At 29.6% G+C, this 25,422-nt stretch overlaps 2 protein-coding genes across 27 annotated transcripts in view; both read left to right on the forward strand.

Annotated features, from left to right (window-relative positions):
• The first annotated feature begins 1,975 nt into the window (after positions 1–1,975).
• On the forward strand, positions 1,976–17,096 carry LOC130899418 (protein 60A). The gene is made up of 6 exons (XM_057809349.1): positions 1,976–2,433; positions 9,353–9,539; positions 10,257–10,411; positions 12,651–12,824; positions 14,093–14,175; positions 16,459–17,096. Exons 1-6 carry the CDS (start codon positions 2,064–2,066, stop codon positions 16,717–16,719), a joined length of 1,230 nt encoding a protein of 409 aa, XP_057665332.1. The 5' UTR covers positions 1,976–2,063; the 3' UTR covers positions 16,720–17,096.
• A 2,472-nt stretch (positions 17,097–19,568) lies between these two features.
• Positions 19,569–25,422, forward strand: part of LOC130899146 (patronin) — a 90,766-nt gene continuing 84,912 nt past the window's right edge. For 17 of the 26 annotated variants that reach the window (XM_057808970.1, XM_057809021.1, XM_057809221.1 and 14 more), the window contains exon 1: positions 19,602–19,977. In XM_057808970.1, the coding sequence (XP_057664953.1) occupies positions 19,840–19,977 (138 nt within the window). In that variant the 5' untranslated portion in view covers positions 19,602–19,839. Of the gene's footprint in view, positions 19,978–25,422 lie in introns of all 26 variants that reach the window. The other 9 variants (XM_057808946.1, XM_057808949.1, XM_057809013.1 and 6 more) reach the window with 2 other exon arrangements.

The raw sequence follows: 25,422 nt of genomic DNA on the forward strand, positions 1-25,422 counted from the left end.
TCTATTTTTTAATTGGTTGCAGTGTCTGTTTATTCTTTTCTTGAATATGTTGTTCATCGTTTTTTCTGAATAATTATTTTCTTTCAATGCAGTTTTTGCTTTTTGAATAGCTAAGCATCTAAATTCAGGATCTGATAGTTGGATAAATCTATCAGCTAAACTTATTATGACTGATCTTTTTTGTGACATAGGATGACATGAATTGAAGTTCAAATATCTTGATGACCAAGTTGGTTTCGTATACCATTCTGTTTTTATGTTATTGTTAATTTTATATAATGTGACATCAAGAAAATTGATTTTATTTTTTTATTCGATTTCGATTGTGAATTGGAGTTTTTTGTTATAAGAATTGAATTTTTTATTTATGTTTTTAATTTGATTCTTTAGTACGGAAGTAATGCAATCATCTACATATCGGAAAAGAATGGAATATTTATATCAAGTTTTCTTAGGACAGTTTCCCCAAGATCTTCCATTACCAATTGTGCTATAATACTTGAAAAGGAAGCTCCAATAGCACAACCATCAATTTGTTTGTATATTTCATTTTCATATTTGTACGTTGTTGTTAGTGCGAGTTCTATAGCTTTTATAAATTCGTTTCGAGGCATTTCTGTATATTCTTCAATTTTTTATCAATATATTTTTCATAATGGTAATATTTGATTGTAAGGACTAAGGAAAAATTAATTTTTCTCATTAGAACATTTCTCTTAGACCTTTTGATATGTTTATAATTAATTAAGTCTTTCAAAAATTATTGAAAGAAAGTTATTAAAAAAACTAATTTTATAACAGAAGAGACCTAAAATCGAGACGATTTAAAAACATGAACATATATAAAAGGTCTAAGAAATTAAAGAAATTTATATTTAATACCTGATACATGGTCAATTATCCGGATTATTAGAGTAATCGAAATACAAACAACGTGTTTTTCGACACTATTTATTTTTATTATGATCAATAAAGTGATAATTGATGATAAACAAAGGTTTTCTCGTCCAAAAACTGTTCTCCATAGCGAAGATCTAATCACTAGGGGTGTATGCGATGAAATAAATTACTTTTCTTTAAAATATTAATCTGATTACATTAAATTACATTTTCAATGGATATGTGAGGAGAGATAAGGAGAGATAAGGATGCTAGAATTAAATAACTCGATTCACCAACTTGCTTTTTTAAAAACAATTTATTTAGCAAACTGAGAATTTAATAATTTAAAGACACTAATCTTACACCAATCTGACTAGCGGACTAGACGAATATCAGTTGAATGAACAAAATATTAGTTTCATAGGCTTCTTTATATATTAGTTTTTATCTTATATCATAATAATTATAAAATTAAATAAATATAGGTATTTATGGTTCATTATTGTCACATTAATAATAATTAACTGAAGATGATACTTCAATGGGGTTTAAGTGGAATCTATAAAACTTACAGACAGACTAAACATATTCAAAATTTATAGCAAGATAACTTAAAGAGGTTAGAGTTCATAATAATAAATAAGTAATTGATGATGATGCGCTGCTGTGAAAAGGGTTGTTTTTGATAACTTAACTCTAGGAGGCAAAGTGGTTTATAGAACTGTTACGGGTCACTATGCGAAATAGAAGCTTATAAGATTAAAAACCGATACACATTCTATATAAAGCCGATTTGTGAGAAAGTAACACTAAAATAAAAATTACTTATCTAAAATATCGAAATTGAAACTCTAAATATTTAATTGCTATAACGGAGTAATATCGGTAGTCATAAAAAGTTTCCCTATAAAACAATTTTATTATTGATGATGTGATTTGTTTCTAACATATAAAAATAATTGTTTTCAGATTGTTCAGTTAAACCTTTATTTAATATTTTAATATTAAACAAGTCCGCTCCTGTACGAACAACGTCGTTTTCAACAACCTGTTTAATATCTACCTGCCCACACTACTTTGCTTAAGCATGCTTTAGTTCAATCTTGCGAGACTTAATTTACAGACGCTCACTCTTACGTCTAAACAATCGCGTAGGAAGGCGTGTTAAGTTGGTAAATAACATGCAGCCTGTGTTGGTTTTTTGTTTATTTGTTACATTCTGGAATTTATCTTCGTGTTCACGTTCAGGAATTTATATCGATAATGGGCTCGATCAAACTGCAATGGAACGAGCTATGACTAGAGATGAAAAGAAAGAAATGGAATTAGAAATTTTAAGTCTCTTAGGATTGCCTAAGAGACCTAGAAAGATCAGTAAAAGTCCTTTAAAAAGGTCAGCGCCGAGGTTCCTTCTTGATATTTATAAAACTTTGATGGAACAAGATAATGATGAAAATAATAGGGCAAAAAGAAATACCGAAGTTTATCTTAGTGGTGAGGAACAGCATCAGATCCACGAAAGTGATGTTATTATGACTTTTGAAAGTTCTAGTAAGTATAATGTTATGTAGAAAATATAAAACACGAAAGTAAAAATACGCACTATCTTATATTAATTCAAGTTAGGTATTAGTTACTTAATTCGTTGCACTTTAGATTTATTATGAAAAATTCAAGTTTGAAAATTTTTATAACTGCCTACAATAACAAATAGAAAATCTACTAATAACATAATATACTTTAATAAACAAATGTAGTATCAATAAACCAATACGTATGAGCGAGCTGTATAATTTTAGCTAAACTACTTTTTGCGAGGTTTGTTTATACTATTTTGCGCATTTTTCAAGTACTTATATGGAAGTATCCGTTTTTTATAATAAAAATACAAAATTAGTACACATACGATAGTTCAGATAATTTTCAACATTATGTAGGAGCATTAATTTCTAAATAAATGTATATGTAATTCAGGGTGTAATACACTGCGACCCAAAGAATTTATTGTGTCCTAACCCGTAGCATTTACACTATTGGTTATTCTTGCTCTTTTTTCAATAAAAACTGATTCGTATTTTAAATACATAATTATACATTTGATTAAAGCATAAAGCATTTGATAATTATAACTTAAAAACTTTTGTTAAATATTGTTTTTTGTTTAATATCAGTTTTAAAATAAGTGCTGGAAGTCCATCAAATTCATTTGAAAAAAGAAATAGGGTTATGTACTTGCCGCCTTTCTGCCAAGTCTTTTATAAACGATTGAAAGCGGTGGTAATTCGAATGTTCCAAACATAACACTAATGGAGTCATATAGGGTGTTTGAGCCAGGAACTTGATAGCCTTGTACCCTAACGTTGGTACGTGATACAAAATCCACGAGTTTGTTTTTCATAAATCTAATCTTTTCCGATTAATTTATCATCTCATATGCAGCTTAACGGTAAATAATCTCACTCTTTACTGCCACTGGAAGTCGTCATTCCTAAGTTTGTCGTCTGCTATCCATGTCAAATTAGAATTAGTAGAAGTAGAAATTTCTGATAACTAACTTTCCGTATATATATATATATATATATATATATATATATATATATATATATATATATATATATATATATATATATATATATATATATATATATATATATATATATATATAACCTCTTCTATAGATTATTACCCCTCCTTCTATTGGGTGGCTTCCTAGCATTCTTTTTCTGGCAAAGATAATTTGTGAAGTAACTGTAAACAATTTTTTAACAATAAAGAATTTTTCTCTCTCTTCCTCAACTTTTTTCCTATTGACTAATTTGTATTCTGTATATTTCGTTTAATCGTGATTGTTGAACTGGATTGGTCGACCCTCTTTTTCAGTTTTTTGCCCATATCGTCATTTGTCTGTGGAAAATCGTCAAACGTTGAAGTTTACGCAAAAGTATGTGGTTATAATTGCCCACTTATAAGCTTGACTGTTCCGGTCTCTCTCACACAGACTCCTGCGATAGGCACGGAAGAGAAAAATATCGTATCTTCGAATTGATGGATTGCTAATGAATTGGAATTAACTCTTAGAAAATCAACTTTTTTTGTTAAAGTACACACTGTAATGTAATAAAATAAAAGTGAAATTTGTTATCCTTAATCGTGCACTGAAGATAGTTACTTAATAGCCTAGACATATGTCATTGGTTAATGGTTTTTTAAATATCTACTGTGCGCTGTACCAATGTAAGTGACTTCCCTAATTGAACATTTTGATAGGCTGGATGCACATCATGTTCTAAGGATTCGTCATCATGTTCGGCACTGCACCGTGTACGTGCGAACTTCTTTAAGGTCGATTAATAAACTTTTGTTCCGCTCGCCGTTGCCGATTGCGTTCATCGTTCTTCTCAAATTAAATGATTGAAATGCGTAAGAGCTTTCAAAAATAACGTTGCCACAACGTCTCCTGTTGAAGGTATTGGTCGCATTTATCGAATGTAGCGCATGTAGCTACTGCTACCTATCGCGATCAGAATCGTGTAGAACGTTCGATGTCAAGCCGTTTTTGTTTTCTGTTAGTTGTTCATATTTGATAGGTGTATTTTTTACAAGTGCTCTGGCTCTATATCAGTTTTTGTTCACATTTCAGCTGCGCTATCGCTACCTAACACTAATTAATAGCGTACGGAAACATGGAGTCCGCTCCAAAACGTCTTGATTTTGTATCGTATGAGCTAAAAAACAATACCGCTAGGGTTTTACGACAATTGCTCAACGTTTTCGTTCGCTAGTTCTACTTGAATCAATTTTGTTTTGTGTCGTAAGTAGTTCATAGACACTTCGTAGCAAATAAAAAAAAAACACATTTGTTTTCACTAATCATAATATGTTAATTTTCTTTACCTCCTATGGATATATAGAGTTGAGATAGACTAAAATATTATTTATCCTCATTAAAATTTAAATAGACAATTCTCATAAAAATCTATAAATAAATATCAATTTGATAAGAAATTTTTGGGTTAAGGTGATTGCAATACCCAGTTACAGCGCACGACGCGGCATTAAGTTTATTAAAAGTAGAGTAGTAACCTATCTACGAACAGCGAACGAAAGTCCGCGAGCCCAAAAATGGGCAGACGGCGTTTAGAAATCGACCTTAATGCTTTGAACGGAATAGCAGTTATCAGTATAGATTCACCAAATCATGAAATGCTAATGTATACCGATGTGCGTAGATCGCAATCGGTTCATTTAAAAGATCATCACGACATATACATACTATTTTTTTAAAATTATTATTACCGAACTTACACAGATATTAGTACTGGTGCATTCCACTTAGCGTTCCGGCGTCAAAAATAATCTTTTGGGCGTTCCACATAGCGACTACGATCATTGAGGTCGCGGGGAAAACGTCACTCATAACGTCATGACTAACATTCACGACGACCCTTGTCATGAGGTGGATCGAAGTGAGCGTTGAAAAAATTAGCGGAATTAACAACGCAGATTGCATCCATGGGAATCAATCTCATTATTTGATACATTCTTGTGACGTACCACTAAATATTTTACTTTCGTCGTAGAAGATGTGAATTAGTTATACATTTCACTAAAAAAATCAATGACTTACAGATTGTAGAATAACTTCTTAAAGCTTTTGCTTTATTGTTTCTGCTTTGCCATTCTAAACATCAAAACGCCTCGTAAGCCATTCCACTTGAGTTTACGATTATAACGCTCTGGACTAAGTGGAACGGGAAAGATCGTGGTTGTGAGTGCTTAGTGGAATGCACCCTACATATTTAAAAAATGTGAATCAAACATAACAGTTTGTATCGGAACAGTATCAGTTATTACTGTAAATTAAATTTGGTATCTAGATATTCACCGTCATCATGGCCATTTTTCTTTCGAGTTCTCACTTTAAAACTATCTAAGTAACCCATAATTCTGATTTACCATGATGGTTTCATTAAAAATATTGTATGTATGTTTGGCAGGAAGGATAAAATCCGCTTTAAATTATTTATTCTATATGTACCAAAACCAACTGTATACATATATATCATTCAACATAGTTAAAAATTTAGAATCACGGTACTATTTTAAGCAATGTTTGCTTACACTATAAAGAAAATTGATTATACATTTTGATTACCTTAAATTCTGTTTTCAATTAGTAACACAGCGCATGCTGATGGCTTATTTTTTCTATACACTTTTGAAAAATATTATTTGACACAAGTAAATTAGTAGTAATGACTCCGACGCATGACTTTATTAGTGATAATTGTCCTCCATAAAGCAGTGTTCGCATTGTTAGATTCCAAATTAATTTTCTGTTACATTTATCTTCTACCTATATGTAAGATTAAAATGTTTTAACAGGCCAACGACTTAAATTGCAGCTTTTCTCCATTAAAAAGTTGTCATTTTGTGATTAGTTTTTGAATTTGTTTTGTGAAAACATAAGAAGTCGGTCAAATATAGTCTTAACATAATCTTGGTTTATCGCATCGGATCCAAGCAAATTCCTTCTTAGGAAGAAGATTTCAGAGTCAGTAACAAAAGAAAACTAGGTATTGCAATTTTCAAATTTTCCCCTTACTTTCGCTAGAACACTTATGTTCGTATACATCTTTCAAAGAACAGAACGTTTACCAATCATTAATAGTCCAGTTCTGACATATTCTGACAAAATTCAATCATTGAATTTTATGTTCGCTGGTAAGTGAAGTAAGTAAGAAAGTGAAGGCCGGTCTGATGCTGAATCCTTCTTTATTTAAACTTATTTGATATTCTGCTAATTCATTTTATAGCAGATTGCTGATGAATTCGATATTATTACGTTCCTCCTCTTGCCTTAGATGCAGATTGTATAATCTCGTTTCATCAATGACGCTGGAATGAAGTCTCCATAACCTAAGAACAACATGTCGCATTTAATATCCTTCATTTGATGACAAAGATTTTTGACGATTTATTTTTTCACTTCCAAATGAACTTTCAAACACACATTACAATTTACTATTACTATGAATTATTGTTAAACATTTTTTAAGGCGGTGAAATAACAATTGCTACTGTTATATAAGATTTAAGTCTTTAGTAATATAAATTATCGTTATATGAAGATTATAGACACATATATGCATAGTGCGTTTATTTTGTGCAGATTTTATTTGCGGTTGATTTCACTGAAACTGCCTGCATATATTATTAATATTATGGACTAATCGCTCATATTTACATACACTTTTCTTTAACTACACTCTGTGTTGGTCGTAGAAATAAACTTATCCATTCTTTAAAAAACAAAGTAGACATACTTAGAAATGGGAATTATGAGACTCAAGATAATGGTATATGTTTATATAGATTTGGACGGTTAGTATTGATGGGACAATAAGCAATGGATGTCAGGAAAAAAAAATAGTAATCGAAACTGATCTTTAATTGGCTTTTGTGACCAATTACCCATCTAGATAGAATAGAAAAAAAATCTCGTTTGCAAACAGATATTATGTATATAAGTGATTACAGGAATTCCAATTAAGGAAGAAAAGCTGTACAACGTTTTGAGGAATTTTCCAAAGATTGACAACCAAAATTTAATTGAAGGTTTTCAATAAAAGCATATATTGTATTCGCGTTTTTTTCTACGACATATTAATAGATTGTCCTTCAAACTTTTTCTTTGGATCCGCTACTGCTTTGTATGTCGTTTCATATTTTTAGGGATTGTACGTAGAATCGGTTAGAAAAAAATAATATCAACATATAAGAAGTTCAATAAAAACATTTGTTGTGAAATTTTATTTTTATTAACCACATATCGATTGTGTTTAAATAGTTGATATATTGGTTATAACTCTATAACTATACTTTGAAATCTCAATATACGTCAACTTTTAGACTAAACATATTGTGTTACAATCTTTGAATTAGTAATTCCTATTTATAAATTTCATTATGATTACTATAATTTATATATATTTTCAATAAAATATTGTTTTGTTTGTTTCTATCATAAAACTTTTATAATGCCGTTTACGAATAAACTTGAAAAATTATTTATTGAAAGACATGATTTCAGTACGTGATTATAATTATTCATGTATATTATACTCATGAAATGATAATTTCTGACCATAAGTTGGAGATATTCTATTAATCTTTATATAATGATGATACGAGGCGCACGGGAGAAATCATTATGTATTATCTTTTATAATTTAAATTTACATATAAATTTTTCTGTCCAAAATCAATTTATAATTATGGGAATTTGGGAGATAGAATATTGACTAAATAATAATGTTTGCTATTTAAAAAGAAGATTTTTATATAGAAGATATATGATGTCCATTGCCTCCTTTCAAATTACATATTTTTTTAATGTCAATAATAATAAATAATTTATGAGTTGAATCGTGTTTAAGAATTTGTTGAATAGTAATGGATTTTCATAAACGACCATTGGTGATAAATAATACTTGAAAAAGAAATGAAAAATATATTTGCACAATAATCGCTGGGCATTATAAGCAGATATTACCACAATGACTGTTCATAATTGCTCATGTATAATGCAATTGTGACTTACCAGACAATAATTAAAGCATGTATAAGGAATAGCAGTGAAAACAAGTAGAGCAGGGTAAGGAAGGTAGAAATCATTATTGAAATAGAGAAAAATACAGAAAACTGGTATAGACATTTCACAATGATAAATACGTAAAGCCTAGCCGAAAGTACGTACCAAGTATTAAAAACAAAATTAAATCAGTAGAAGAATTTAAAATTCTAGCATCTAGGGAGATAATAATATATTTTGTGGAAATACATATTCGATTTCCCTTGGAAAAAAGATATTGTCATTTGATATAAATACAACCCTCAAAGCAGAATCTATGCTCAAACTGAGAAACTCACAATTTTTTTAAAAATTTATTAAAGAAACACAAAGTTGCATCTTTTCAGCCTAAAATGACACGGAGTAAGTAACAAAATTTGAAATTATAATTGAACAGTTTCCTAATTTCTTAGAAACCAGGTACCTACACAAACAAAGAATATTTGTACACCTCAAAGAACACGAATTTAAGTACAAAATAGAACCAACCTGAATTGCTCTGCCGTGTATTCATCATCTGAAATGAGATGCAAGAATGATAAGAACAATAGGTATTTCTGGAAAGTATTAGATCCAGAATTATCTTTATCATTTTTGAATTATTCTGTTTATACCATTTTATATATTGTTACTTGTTTCGGTACAATTTCGAATCAACCAACAGCTCTCAAATTTTCTAATACACAATTGATTTAAACTTTTATTGATTAGTTCTTCTATTTTTCAAAAGCCGCAGTTTCACAGAGCCTATAATTTATTATTAAGTTACTCTACAGATTATCACAATTTATTTGGAGAGAGCATTAAAGCATATAATCAGTATTCGTCTTCTTTCAGATGATCACGTACCAAGTGTGAGACACGAAAGAGGGAAAAGGCTGTGGTTTAATGTAAGTGATGTGCCCGTAGCAGAGGATGTAGTTGGAGCTGAATTACGAATATTTAAAAGTTCTGGCAAAGGCAATAAAAATCCTGGTATAATATACACTGTAACTGCTTATCAACTTATTAGAACAGTGAATGGGTGAGTTCTATCATATTGATATACAATACAGATTTATAGTAATACATTCAGTAACTAGTATCCGAGAAAAGAACATGAAATCAATATAACGACTAAACACCATCGCATCGAAAATTGAAGATTGAATAATTATTTATTGCTTCACTTAAAAAAGAACTGGAACCATGAAAGCGACAGAAGTTTCAAATTTGATCTGTCTTCTTTCAGTCAGTGTCGTGCGATCATTGATTTGTATGGGTACTTTTGTATTTTCTGGATTTTTTCGGTATTCAACTGTTTTCCACATAAGGTATTATCGTTTGTTGCAGTTCTGGTTTTATGTAAACACACATTCCGCCTACAATAAATATTTTCTTCAATTGGTAATTAGCTATTGAAATTTTGTTGAGCAGATTAGAAAACCGAGATCTTTTGAGGAGTAGTATATTTTAATCTTATATTTACTTTCTCCTGATGGTATATTATTTTGTACGTCCAAACAATTTTAGATGTATTTACTTTTTCATACATAGGACAAGCCACGACTATATATTTGCATGAATAATGATACGCAATTTATTTCGCTTTCAAAATTAATTTGACTTTTTTGAAATTAATATTTAAATAATTAAAGATGTAGAAATTTGTATGGAATTGTTATGTGCATGTGAGGACGAGTACGATATAATTTATTTCTTATCTATGGGCGCCAGTGCTAATAGTAATCTAATATTTTAGCGAGAAAGAATTAGAGTATATATCCGCAGCTAATATAACAGCAGGTTTCGTTGGTTGGATGAGTTTAAACCTGACACAATGTTTAGCTACATGGGTGGCATTTCCGAATTCCAATAAAGGAATCTACCTGTCAGTACATCCTTTAGATAAACCAGGTAACGAAATATTTTGTTTTATAATAGATATTCTGTGATTGCAGTTACTCAGTATGAATACATTTCCTTTTAAACAATTTATTTTAAACAGGGCTGGACGAGGCCATAATTTCAAGCCCAGATATTTCGGTATGAAAAGAAATATTTTAATAAGAATGCTACAGAAATATAATAGATAAGTTATGTTATTAAAATCTCAATATTATATAATGCTTTTTTGAATATTTTTCTTAGACTACCTTGACATGAGCCACGTTAGTTCATTATTAACATGAAAATATTAGAAAAACATATATACTAATATATATATATATATATATATATATATATATATATGTATATATATATATATATATATATATATATATATATATATATATATATATATATATATATATATATAACTTGACCTAGCCAGGAACCTTTTCAGCTAATTTCACACTTGTCGGTTCGACGTGAATAATGGTGAATAATTATTCGAAGACAATATTATGAAATCAACCAAATATTGACCGTAAAGGTTTGTTGGAGTGTTACTTATGTGGCAAGCAGAATTTATATTATCAAATGTTGACATATTCAAATATAGACACAACTTATTTTCATTTAAAACTGTTCCACATAGTAGCAGTAACATAGAGAGTGCATTAAACTGTCTTCCTCGCCCAATCAAACTCAACGCCTTATGAGATTATCATATGAAAAAAAAAATGATCTCTTTCATTAGAATAATTCTGATTCGACATTTTAAGGTTACATCTATCGGAAAAATGTCCAATACTCTCATACAAGAAAATGGTCTACCTCAGGCATCGATTCATAATTCAACCTCCTATACTTTTGCTCTTTACACTGGTGACATAATGTATTTATTTTATGCATCGGTGGAATATTTCCACTTCTGAGCTAAGAAGTCTAAAGCATACTTAATGATACTCAACACAATACAAAATGCTAATATACATATTAGGCTTCTCTTCGGTTAAGAACATAGCACTTACTCTTGCTACACTGCAAACCTGCTTAATCCAACTTATATATTTATACATAAGAGAAACCTTGACTTTAATAGACCCAAGAAAATCCAGCCAGTTACCCATACCCTCCAATCCACTCTTTTTCTCGTCAAAAACCAACCTATCGTTAACTAAATATATAAATACCTTAAACTCCATACCCAAAAATTATAAAAAAGATAAGCTTATAAAATCCATCCAAAACATTTTCAGCCCTCACCCTTTAATACATGCTGTTTGCAACTCCCTTATGTAGGAGTAACTGTAACTTTGCTCTGGGTCCCCATACATATTGGTATTACTGACGATAAAATTGCAGATTCATTAGCAAAATGAGAATCAACGTCAAACCTCTGGACAGATATCGAATGATATGAGAAAATTCTTCAAATTATATACTGGACCAGAATTTTTATACCCACTTATTATGTGCAACAGCGCTTTATCCGTCAAACATCTGCTTATCGATTGTCAGCAGTACTATCTAAAAGGAAAGTTCTGGACTTTCATCCCTCGTGGCAAAAATACTAGTCGTTGGAACAAATAGACAAATCTATTATATTTTAGACGTTATAAAATTTGAATTTAAGATTTGCTTTTACATTCTTCCGTTAACTTATAACATTTGTAATCCAAAATACTTTTGACATCTGTGTCGATGGCCTTTGATATTATAAGACGCATTAATTCCAATAAAAAATAGTTTTGTTCATAATATATGATTATTGAGCAATTCTTATCTATTCTTTCTGGATGTTCGTTAAATTTCTTGTTTTTTGCATTAGTTTTTAGTTCGAAAAAATATAAAAGATTTAGATATGGATAATAAAAATTCTACCACAATTATTCTCATATTAAATTCAATTTTTGGGCCCATTCTTAGAAGATTTATTTATAAATTATAAGAAAAAAATGGTAAATTTTTATTCAGTTCGATTGAGAATATTTGAAAAATATTTCCTATTTTAATACATTTTATTTATCTAAATTTTTATGTTAAAATATGCTCAGTTTTTCTCTTCATTTTATCAAGAATATGACCATTAGGCACTATTTTTTCTCCTTGATTTTAACATATAAAACATAAATAACTTAGTCCAAACTAAGTTTCATGACGACTGCACAAAGTAACATCAAATTGGAATGATTCAACCTGTTGTGAATCGGCTATGCTCATAAGAAAATTATAGTGAAGTTTTCAAAATAAGTATTTTTATTTCTAGGTCATGAAATTAGACCTGAAGATATTGGACTTATCACGGTTAAGGCAGAAGATGAGCAACAACCCTTTATGGTAGCTTTCCTTAAGGCTGTTAATAGTGTGAAACCAAGGGTGACCAGGGAAGCCAGAACCAAAAAAGATACATTTAATGGCGTTATGACCGGATATTCGAAAAGTAAGTATATATTTTTCATTTAAAACGTGTTACTACGTACACGCTAATGTTATTAACAAAGTTATTCAACTGACAACAAACTTGTTATAATTGAGTATCAATTTTTCTCATTTCATCAATTTTAAGTTTTTATCTACTGCTCATCCTTTGGATAAAAGTACAAATTTTCAGATATCTTGGTACCTAGTTAAGTTTCGGGTGCACCATCCGAAATGGCCCTCAGATTATGTCTATCAGATTTATGTTTTGGCATGTGTATATATTTCAAATTATAATGTTTACTACTAGTTATCTCACGTGGATTTCATTATTATTAACAAAAGCACATGGCTGTAAGAATTTATTTCAAAATTTGCATACATTTGTTACTTATGGTTTTAGTGTACTTTCGCTGAAGGCTCTAACAGTAGCCGGATATAATATAGATATATCATCATCTTTGATATTAACCTTATGAAGTTCTAATGTCCTTATCGAATCATTTCGCCTGATCTTCACTACAATCACCCACATTTTCTGGATCATCTTTCAACCCAGAATATAAAAATTTGAAAGCATAGCTTCCATTAACTCTCAACTTCATGGATTCCAACAATATTTTCTAGAACTTTAACAAATCAAAATTCAACTTTGCATTCGTTAAGGTGAGAAGTTGATCTTTAACAAGTTACCGTTTATGAGGACCATCAAATATAACGGCATCAAGTTTTCCTATCCCTAATCCCAGGAAATGATAAGTTGCATATCTACTTTGTACTTCAAGGAGAAAGTTTACATTTTTTAAATCAATAGAAATTTCTCATCGATGTTGCCTCATATTCCTCCTTGATGTTAGAAGAAAGTAGAAAGATCAATACAAATTGAAGCATATTTGTTACTATGATGGAAAAGAACTCATTTTAAACTATGTTTTATTTTTGGCTAGTATCAAGACTAATAGTAATTAATCTGTATGTTCATAACTAGATCTAAAATTTTTGAAACCGGCACATCGGAAAAATCAAAAATCAGTTGTTGGATTCACGACACAAAATTGTTTTCATTATGATTGTCTATGAACTACAGTCTTAGATGATTTGTAAAAAATTTGGAAATTGATTTGGATATTGCAATATTATAATGAACCGAATCAATAATACTATAATGCACTAAAATATGATTGTTGAACTCATTCACTATCGCATTTGTCATGTAGTATCGGTATTGTTTTTGTAACTTTTTGTAACATTTACCTTCAGATTATTTTAGTTATTATTTTTGATTTTTAGTTGATATGGATAATAGACAAGATTTGAGAAGAAGTTGTAGGATCGAAACTTTGTACATAAATTTCAAAGACTTATCATGGACAGTAAGTAAAACATCAATGTGAAAGCAACAAAAGTGAGAGATCTTCAAGTGCTTTAATTTTATTTCATTCATATTCATTATCATTAGTCATTATTGTGGTTTTGTCAACTTTGTATACAGAAAAGATCTATAACATCATTCAATATGTTGTGTTATTGACACATAGATGGCGCTGTTATTGTCAAATCCATATAACGTTGATGAAATACCAACTTTCAAAAGACTATATGTAAAATTTCATGACATTTTGATTTGTCAGAAAAAAGTGACAGCCATTTAAGTGAAACTACTTTTGTTATTTTCAAAACAATTTCGTGTGTTAATTTATCATTGCTTCTTGATGAAAAACAAATTCTGTACAAGCTCAGTAATGGCTTTAAAAGTGTTATTCGGACTCAGCTTCATCGAAAAAAACCATTTGTTATTGGTTTGCTGATTTAAACGTGATCGTACAGATACTGATGATGGTGAACATACTGGTCGTCCCATGGAGGTGGTTACTCAAGAAAACATCACAAAAGGTCCACAAATTGGTTATAACTAATCGTAAATTGAAATTGCGTGAGATATATGAGGCCGTAAAAATATCAGAAAGCATTGTGTTTACAATTATACATGAACATTTGACCATGAAAAATTTTTCAAAGTGAGCGCTGGTTTACTCACAGTTGATCAAAAACAACAATGTGTAGATGGTTCAGAGCAGTGTTTGGTCATGTTTACACGTAATAATCAGATTTTTTGCGTCGATATGTGACAATGGATGAAACATGAATCCATCACTTTACTTCGGAATCAAAACGATCATCATCTCAGTGGACTGCAGCTGCTGAACCACGTCCGAAGTGTCCAGTCAGCTGGGAAGGTATTTTGGGATGCGCATGGAATATTGTTCATCGACTATCTCCAAAAGGCAGAGACAATCAATAGCGAATCCTACATAGAGTTGTTGAATCGTTTGAATGAAAAATCAAGGAAAAACGACCTCATATGTCGAAGAAAAAAAAACACTGTTCCACCAAGACAAGGCACCGATTCACAAGATGATGGTAACAATTACTAAATTGAATGAATTAGTCCAGGTCTGGTCTCCCAGTGACTACTGACTATTCGCTGTTCTCGAAAAAATGTATGAAATTCAGCTCAAAGTAATTTCTACAACTGAAGCCTATTTTGGAGCAAAAAACAAATCCTTTTACAAGCACGGCATCGAGAAGTTAGAGAAGCGTCGGAATGATTGTATCGCTTTTGAAGGAGATTACATTAATGAATAAAATTGATTTTTGGCAAAAAATGTGGTTTTCTCAGCCGCACGACTTATTGAGTGATAGTTTATCTATCTTTTTTTTATGTTTTTAAAATATAGTCAACCTGAAACCAAAGTTATATTCTTAATATTAACTACAAAACATACAATACGTTAAAGATATAGTTTAAGGAAAGAAACACAATTTCTACAAACCACAAAAGTAGGTAATCCTGAATAATAATCTTTATTAACTTATCACAAGTTCTCAGTGATTGCCCACACCAACAAGTAATATTAAAAAACAAAAAATGAGTCCAAAAAACTCACAAACTTCCTCCAATACTCGTTGACGGAATTGGGATTAGTTGAACAAGTCTATAGAATATCGATGATTGATGGTTAAGATTGGGATAACTCGCTTACATCAATTTCAGCATAAACGAAGAATTATAGTATGTCGACAACAAAAACTGACTGATTATAGATGAGTGAATAGTTAGGTATATTTGTAATCATAGATATAGTTGGTATTAAGATAATGATTATGCCAATACAAAAATTGAGGCCAGCACATTATTAGAGGAATATTCACTGTTTGGAATCGCGTATCGCTAAGTACCGTGTATATGTATGGTTGCATGGGATATAAATTATTAGTTTTCTTCAATAATCCCAAGGAAACTAACAGTAAGTTAAATGAAGAGAAGACAAAGGTAACGTTCCAAAATATAACATATACTCAAGTAGTGAATCGAAAATTGGGAGAACATTACAACAAAAATTAGACAGATTGAATTCAACATTTGAATATACTCTCCACAAAATACATAAGTTATTGGAATATCAATGGAGTGTGACATAAAAGATATTTATATTGCTGAGTCTCAAATACAATGATATCTTAATTTGCATATTGTATCACCGATAAATCAATTTAGTTTGAATGAATCATGAATTTGTTTCTACCCATACCTTTTTATAAATGTTCATTGATTTTATTAGTACCTCTTTTACACTATAAATTTGCTCTTTTAGGATTGGATAATAGCACCAGAAGGTTATCCAGCTTTTTATTGTGCAGGAGAGTGCAATTTTCCACTAAATGCACATATGAATGCCACCAACCATGCCATAGTACAAACTTTAGTACACTTGATGAATCCTCAAAGGTTTCCAAAACCATGCTGTGCGCCAACAAAACTAAATCCTATTTCTGTTTTGTATTACCTTGATGACCAGAATGTCATATTAAAGAAATATAAAAAAATGGTTGTGAAAAGCTGTGGATGCCATTAAGTTAATAATTTTGGAATTATTGTACAAATGTAAATATTTTTTATATCTAGGACATCATATTGTGTTTATATATTTGTACCTCTCAAACTAATTTATTTTCTTATTGAAATTAGTACTGAAATTGTAATCATTAACAGTAGTTCTTAAATTATTGTATCAATTGATACATTCTCAGTTCAGAGAAAGATTCACTATATGGATGACTTGCAAAGAATAAATAGAAAGGTTTCAAATAGATTAAAACGAAAGCATAAGAATAAAACACCTGCAAAGAAATGATAGTTAAAATAGGGCACATGTGGATATACCAATAGTGATAAGATAAGATTAATATATGAATAAGAATTAAAGTATCTTTCACTCTCAACTATACAAAATTAAGAATAGAAAATGTTTCTATATGTTCTGATGATACTGAATATTTCAAATGATTACTGTTCTCAATATTGCCCAAATATTAAATGGCGACAATCATGAGTTTATAGCATTTATTGTCAATTCTACAACGGTTGTTACCTTATCTATAAATTTAATGAAGCACTCAATCTTTCGATTTAAGCCGTGGATTTCCACTAATACAGATTCTAGACACAATCTCCAATATCCGAGAGTCGAATTTTAATATATATATATATATATATATATATATATATATATATATATATATATATATATATATATATATATATTATATATTTTATATATATATATATATATAAAATATATAATATATATATATATATATATATTATATATTTTATATATATATATATATATATATATATATATATATAAAAATTGTACCTTAGAATGGAAATCAAAGGAGGGGAAGGGTTATTACATTTTTCAATATTTTACATGAAAGAATTCTAAACGGAGCAGATTGAAGCGAAAAGGACCATATTTGATGATCCTTATGTAATAGTGGTATTTAGTTAATACAATATATTCAAATTTGAATTTTTGATAAATGAAATTTGTATGTTTATGTTTTTGACACTTCAGTATCATTGGGAGCTTTAATTGAAATATTTCCATGATAGGAGCCTTTATTAACTTTATTCAATTTAAAATTAAAGAAAAGTGTATGGTACAGTAACAACAAATAAACATTACAATGGATTGAATTTTATTGTTCTCATACATGTGGTGAAGACGGAAATAATTTTAATTTAATAACCTACATATAGATTAAATAATTAGAGGAGAGTGATAAAATTGTGATTGGCAATATAAAACTGCTTTTTATCGTTTTTAGAACTTACTTCTATAGTAAATGATATAATGTAAAGTTGATAAATTATACGTAAATGTAAAGTTTAGAATGTTTCTATAGCCTTATAATAAAATGAATGTATTCTGTGTTTGCATTTTATATCTGCATTATACCAACCTACATATTAAAAAAAATTGGTAAATAGGTAACGTTATTCATTAGTGTGAGTACAGAGAACTACTAGCAACTATCGTGTTCATAACTAAATGGCGGTGAAAATTTTAGGTGTGGATGGCACAAAATAATACACTGGGAAAAGTTTTTTTCCGAATATACTGAAAAGTGTATGAAACGTAGAAAAGAGGAACTATGGAATAATTTATTTTCAATGCGATATTATAAAAGCCGACGCAAATTCTTGCACAAGCGATCTTTCATATTAAATAAAATAATACAGTAGAATCTGAAAGCGAAAAATAGTAATTTATAATAACTTTCCGCAATAGCGTTCAGAAACAATTCGGGGATCTCGTTTAAAACGAATACTTTATAGTATATTTTCAACTTTTTAGTTTGATGTGCTTTAAAAGTGTGGTGTTTTTCAGTTTTTTCAAACTATATTTATTTCACCTTCGCGTACTTCTCACAAAAAATGTAAAATATATGAATTCATCACTGAAATAGAAGAACTTGAGAATATGCAATATTGAACTATGAAGAAAATTTGTCTTTGATGAACAGCTAAGTAAGAAGTAAGATAACAAAAAGAATTAAACATGTCCCTTCTAACGAAAACATTGCAAGATTGTTATGTAACAGGATCTTTATTCTATTTATATTTAAAACCGACTATCATTTTCTCCAAATGGCTATGCTAGCGCCTGTACATTTACAGAGCATGATGACACCTAATGTTTACATTACAGAATTGTATAAAGAATTATTTATACAATGATTACTGTAATACATACCCGCCCATACCGTTGAACCTAACTAAGGGGTTGCAGGGTTTATTATTATGTAGCTCTAATCTTTTGTATCATATTGTTTCTGGAATTTTTACTATTTATTCGTTTCAACTGATTTCATTTAAGTGTATTGTGTTTTTAATTATACCACGTTAAATATTCTTATTTAAATTATCCCATATCTGACAAGATTTTCCGAAATCTGATAGAAAAAATGATCAAATATTCTATTAGTCTCCACTTGCTTTTGTGACGCGACTTGTATTTTGAGTTGCCTAATATATAGGTATAATGTGAATCATACAACATTTCCACTTTATTCATTCGTTTATGATAATCAAATTCTCATACCCCCAAATTTACACCGCAACATTAGAAAATAAAGTTCCGCCTATATCTGAACAATATATATTATCTCAAATATTGATAATATCAGCAACGATTATACTGTTATCTTGAATTATTTCGCCACTGTTTATCGATCAATTAGTATCTACAATAATTATATGATTGCTTTCAATAACATAGTCTCATTCATGGACACGTAATATAATAATACAATTTTTCAATAGATAAAGATTGGCTCACATTTTATTTATAGATGAGTTTAACTTTTTTAAACTTACCGCGGTTTAGAAATAGACTTCGATTTGTCAAAAGTTCGTAAATATTCCAGGATGTCGCTAGTATCGGTTTTGTAGTTTTCATTCATTATGACGAGACGGATAGAATTTTTGTCAAATTAACGAATTTATAAAAAATAAACTTCGAAAATGCGATACAAGTGATAATATGCGTTTATAAGTTAATAATCTGTATAGAACGAAGTACGAAATATTTTTAAATACATGAAACTACACGGTATAAGTAGTTGTGTAGGTTGGACGATGATATTCATCGAGGGGAAAATAATATTTATTTGCATAGGAAACTTAAATGTGGAGTGTCATATCAAAGTTTTTGTCAAAAAACTCTAGTGTCAATAACGTACAAAGTGGCGAGAATTTACCGGATGAAATGGACCGCGGAGAAAGAAGGAAAACCGACATGGATGATACATTCATCACAAGGCTGGTAAGTTTATGTATGTTTTATAACAGGATGATTTTTTACCTTGTATTAACTGATATAATTTATATTTTGGTTGTAAATAAGTACTATAGAATTTAATATCCTCGTACACTATATAATTTGAGATATCTTTCTCTGAATCAGCTGTCGTGTGCATGACGATTTTTTTCTGACTGTGAAGTTATTTTGCTATTTTGCCAAAATAGTAACAAGTGGTTGTTTAAAGGAATATCCAAAGAATTTAATTATATATTGATCAAAACCTTAACAGCATTGTGTCATTCATCTAGGTCAATCTAAACCATTAATACATTGTACTAAAGGAATCAAACTGCCCAATTTCTCTAATTATATTAAGTAATTGTACAATAATATTTTTTATGTGAAGGTTGTTTAGCTGCTTAGTTAACCAATATTTATATTTAGTTTTGTAACACACACAAGCTTGTACATTAAATTGTCCTTTGACATAATATCTATTTATAAAACTCTTCATTCATGAAACTTGACTTATTCAGACTGCTTTTTACAACATATTATTCAGGGTTAAATTATTTTTACTAGATTTATGGAAAAGGTTATCAATGTATTTGGTATAGGATAAATTATAGAAATATTTTGATGTTATTCCAGAACATTATTAATATTAAATAATTATAATGGAGAAGGGAATATACATTTTGATTAATTAATAATCAAGAAAGCCCATTTAAAATTTATTCAATATTGTTTTTTAATTTATTTACTAAAGATTATAATATTTCCAAAAATTTTAGAGTTAGTTACTCTAATAGCCTTATTTTTCTATCAATTTTTCTGAGCAAAAAATATTTGTATTTAAATTTAGTGGTTACTTTGTCACTCATTTCAAACACTTAGTTGCAATCAATGTATCATATAATTAACCTAAAATTTCTAGAAGTATAAAGGTTTGAAGGTTTGGTAAAAAATCCCTGAATATTACAATAAATTTACATGAAACAGAGGAATAGGATAAGCTGTAATTGCGAATCTTAGCCTTTTCTATTATCATTCCTGTTTGTAGTGAAAAAACATTTTAGTACAGAATGACAAATCTATGACTGCCAACAGTTCTGACTCTTTCTTAAAAACCTTATGTCAAATAGGGTTTCGAAGCTTGAAGGTAACATATTTTAATCAAATATAAAAATTTTAGAAACACTAATAGATAAATCAGTAACTCCGAGTTTAGATTATCTGTAAACACACAAACGAGTAACAAATAATTTTGAGTCCTTGTCCAGTACTTCATAAAATAAAAACTATTTTGTCTATCAAATTTTGTACTGAAATGTACAAACTGTACACATGACATGAATTTTCATATGATTTAGTATGGCACGGAATACATCAATAGTGTATTAAGAAAAGTACATGAATTTACAAATTTGTGAAAACATTATTAATATTGCTATACAGTAAGGAATTAGTTCATTTTGATTCTATAGCAATTCTATAGCTAAATATCAATAAAACAAATTATAATAATCTACAATCATGCTGAGATTTCAAATTGCAAAATAGATTTTTGTGAGAATCCTGTGTGTATTGTCAGTATAAAAATTACATATAGATGCAATTTCTCAATAACTTTTGTAGGAGCTATTTCATATATCTTAGATAGTACAAAACCTTTTGGTTAAGGTTCTAAAAATCTAAATAACTTTGTAAACATTTTTCTAAATTTAATGAAGGTTTCCCATCTCAAATAGTGAGATTTTTACTAACATACCAATAAATTTTACTTCTTAATGCATGACAATTTCATACAGTATATGTGAAGAAATGTTTATAAATCTAGGTTAAGGTTGAAAACATCTTTATTTACAATAATCCATTACAAACTGTTACAAGTAGCTTGAGAAATGAAAATGAATTAATATTTTATGTATTCAGGTTTTGGATGTGTATTAAATATGGTTCTTTGTATATTGTATATTAATCCTTTGTGAACAACTTTTATCCTCAAAAACTCTCTATTGGGTTATTCCTGAAAAGCATCTAAACATTAATTTGAGTTTTTGAGTTGGTTACATCCTAAAGTAATACAACTAGGAATATTTTGAGTTTCTAATTTTTATCTAGATGATCATTTGTCAATATTGAAATGTCTTTAAATTTAGAATCAATAAATGTTTCATATTTGAAAATGGTTCAACATCTATTTTATATTGCATTTAAATAATATGCACATCAAGATTTTTCAGTAGTACTTTGAAGTATGAAATTTGGTCTTCCGAGAAAAAGTTGTGGAGTTTCAAAATTATAATATGATATCTAACTCAATTTCATTACAATAAAATGATTCCTTCACAATTTATGTCAAAAAAACAAACCTCTGAAACAGAAGGGAAAAATAAATTTTTTTCACTGCTGAAAATCCTTAACCTACAAAAAAAGGAGCTTTTTCAAATGTGATATTAGTTACTATTGTGAATTTATAAAAACTAAATTCACTCTTATATCATCCAATTGCAGAATGATTCATTTGATGATAGTTTTAAAAAGAGACTAACATTTTTTTTGTGAATGAACCATATAAAAAATTGATAAACAAAGATACTTCTTGGACTATGTGTTGTTTGTAAATATATATAATATATATCATTGGGAACTAGATCACCTTCCAGGACAAGACATGTCATGAATGAAAATAGAAAGTGAATATTAGGATACAAATTTTTTATAACATAGGCATCTTCTCATATCTTTTGTAATTGGACGTATATTTTACCAAATGAATGATGATTTTGGAAGATTAATTTGTATATAGTGTATCTACTAGTTTCTTTGACCTCAGAACTAATACCTAATAAAAATTTGAAAATATTAGTTTCTGATAGTGATATATACATATCCAACATATTCAGACAAAACACATAAATATTATGTGTTTTGATTTTATAGGGTAATGTTGAATTCGATTTAAAACTGACTTGTTGGCATTACTTGTTGGCATTACATCATGCCATTTATAGTGAAATATTTGGGATATAATGCTAATTATTGGGTTATTAGAAGATAATTTGAATTTTTAAGAAAATATATTTAAAAAGCTCTTTGATTTCTAATTGGTGCAAATTACATTAATGAGTTTCTAGAGATACATTTTCTCTTTTTTTATGTAAAAAGCAGGCACAAGAAGGTAAACCCATTTACACTTAACACTTAAGTGCCTTGGTAGTTGATTCCTCAGGCTTGCACTTCCCCAAAGAAATGAGTCCCGATAAATTGGAGGGCGTCTGAAGGCGAACTGTGTTCATGAGCCACATCTGCCTGTCGAGTAGGTTGTGCAAAAACTGTTCTAGGCGGGTTATTTTAGACAGATCAGAAGAGCATTTGCCTTGGTGGTATCGGTAAAACAGAGCCAGGTCGGCGATTTTTCTTCTATGCTCTAAGCTGTCCAAGTTTCTGGATCGCCTAGAAGTCAAACAGCTCTCTTCTGTATTTAGTCGAGCACATTCAGGGTATGCTTGGGAACTGAGCTACAAATATGCAAGTAATATTGGGCCTTGTAAAGTATTAGAAGCTGTTGCGGAGTATATAGCTTTTTGATCTTAAAGAGAGCTACAAGTTTCTGCTGCGTAAGCTAAATCGGCTTCGTGGATTGTCGTACAACTTTAGTTAGATCAAACACTCGTTTCAATTCTCTACGCCAATGAAATAAGTCATGACCAATGTGCTGCCTCAAGTTTTCTGAATATAACATTATAAATTGTGAAGGAATCACTGTTCTTATACCAGTACGTCTGTGGCATAAATTTTGTATTGAACATCCAATTTTTTATTTAACATGAGGGATTTTAGTACTGTAATGTCAGAAGTTGCACTTGAGATACTATTAAAACAGTCTTGATATTTTATAAGATTTCCAGGAGTAAAAAAATATTATTTGCTATATAGAAATTATTTATTATATACAATAAAAGATTAGTCTATGAACTGATAAGTAATCGTTTTAAAAACAATATAATTAACAAAATATTTTATGTAACTTTTTTCCAATATATAATAATGGCCCACCAGGTTTTATACTATTTATTCATGAAAACAAGTATTTTCCAGAAATTAGGACTTAACTTTTCACTTTTAATTACGACGTTTTATAAAATTCATCTGATAACTTTTCTTAACTGCTCCCCTGTGATGCTCTGCTTTCACAGTCAACTCAAAGCCATAAAATATTCTCGTAAGATCTTTAGAAATATTTCTGATCACCACAACCAACCCAACCCAACCTAACCACAAATATTTCATCCACTGATTGACTCCAGCCGCATTTCATCGGGCTTACAGATCAACCCCAAGTCCATTACTGTAGCCTCACCTCACTATATTTACCTATACTAGAACCAATGCTTACTTTTTCCGTCATATGCTCCTATAACAGTCTCAGTATTATAATTCATAGTAATCGCTAATTTTCGTGAAACCAGTGCCCTGGTATCTACGGATCCGTCACCGGTTCTCCGTACTGGATCGATGCCATCATTATTCTTTGTTTTTCATACCTAAAGCTCTTCCTAGAAACGTTCTTACTACTTGCCAACTTTATATTCTTTCTGGGATTGTCCTCACTGTTGTCCTTGTTACAACGGTCTTTTATAGTGCTCAGCCCAAACGTCAAATCTCTCTAAATCGATCTACAGTAGCAAACCTGTCCAATAAATCTTGCATAGTGATCTCTTATCAATTCTGGAACTCAGTCTTCCAGCTCTCTTCTGAATTCCGCCATCTACAACTTATTTAATTTTTTGTTGGGCATCCTTGCTGCTTCTTAAAGAGGACCCCATATCTTACAATAATTTGTAACACATGAAATTTTACCTATTTAATCACTAATGTCTAGGATTTTACAGAAATCAAGTTTGTAACTTATATTTTCTTAGATTTATTCGACTAAATCTTTCAACTTCCCTTTTTGTGAATAATTTAGAATCTTCACAATTAATTAACATTTAAAAAAATATTTGAGTAACGATGTATAATTCAATTAACTAACTTCAGAAAAATCCAGAAGGTCTTGTTCTATCTTCAAAGATACCTCGTTCTACTCTACTTGCAGGTAAATAAGGCAAATAGCTATTTATGAATTCTAACAATAATTGTATAAAGATCGTTTTGGAATTTTTTTTCTACAATAAGTAAGAAATTAAGAAATGCTTTAATAACATCCACTACCAACTAAAAACTTGGAAGCATAAAGGTAGATTATAATAAAAGAAAACAAAGCCAATTAACTTGTGTGTCGATATAAAATTAACAAAATTTTCAATACAAATTACAAATTGAAGTGAATTTAGCGTAATCGAACTTATATTTTTTTTCAATTTCTTACATATTCTAAATATGTTATATGTTAAATTTCTTCAAATAATCTTCATCGGAATTTTCCCATTTGCTCTCCCATAGTCGCACCAATTATTT

This window comes from Diorhabda carinulata, chromosome 1 (assembly GCF_026250575.1).
Source record: "Diorhabda carinulata isolate Delta chromosome 1, icDioCari1.1, whole genome shotgun sequence".
Taxonomy (NCBI): domain Eukaryota; kingdom Metazoa; phylum Arthropoda; class Insecta; order Coleoptera; family Chrysomelidae; genus Diorhabda; species Diorhabda carinulata.

Excerpts from the sequence above, each read along its gene's own strand:
- LOC130899418 (XM_057809349.1), top strand. The coding sequence starts at position 2,064 with ATGCAGCCTGTGTTGGTTTTTTGTTTATTTGTTACATTCTGGAATTTA. Across the intron at positions 2,434-9,352 it reads TATGACTTTTGAAAGTTCTA|ATGATCACGTACCAAGTGTG; the intron begins GTAAGTATAATG and ends GTCTTCTTTCAG. Across the intron at positions 12,825-14,092 it reads TATGACCGGATATTCGAAAA|TTGATATGGATAATAGACAA; the intron begins GTAAGTATATAT and ends TTTGATTTTTAG.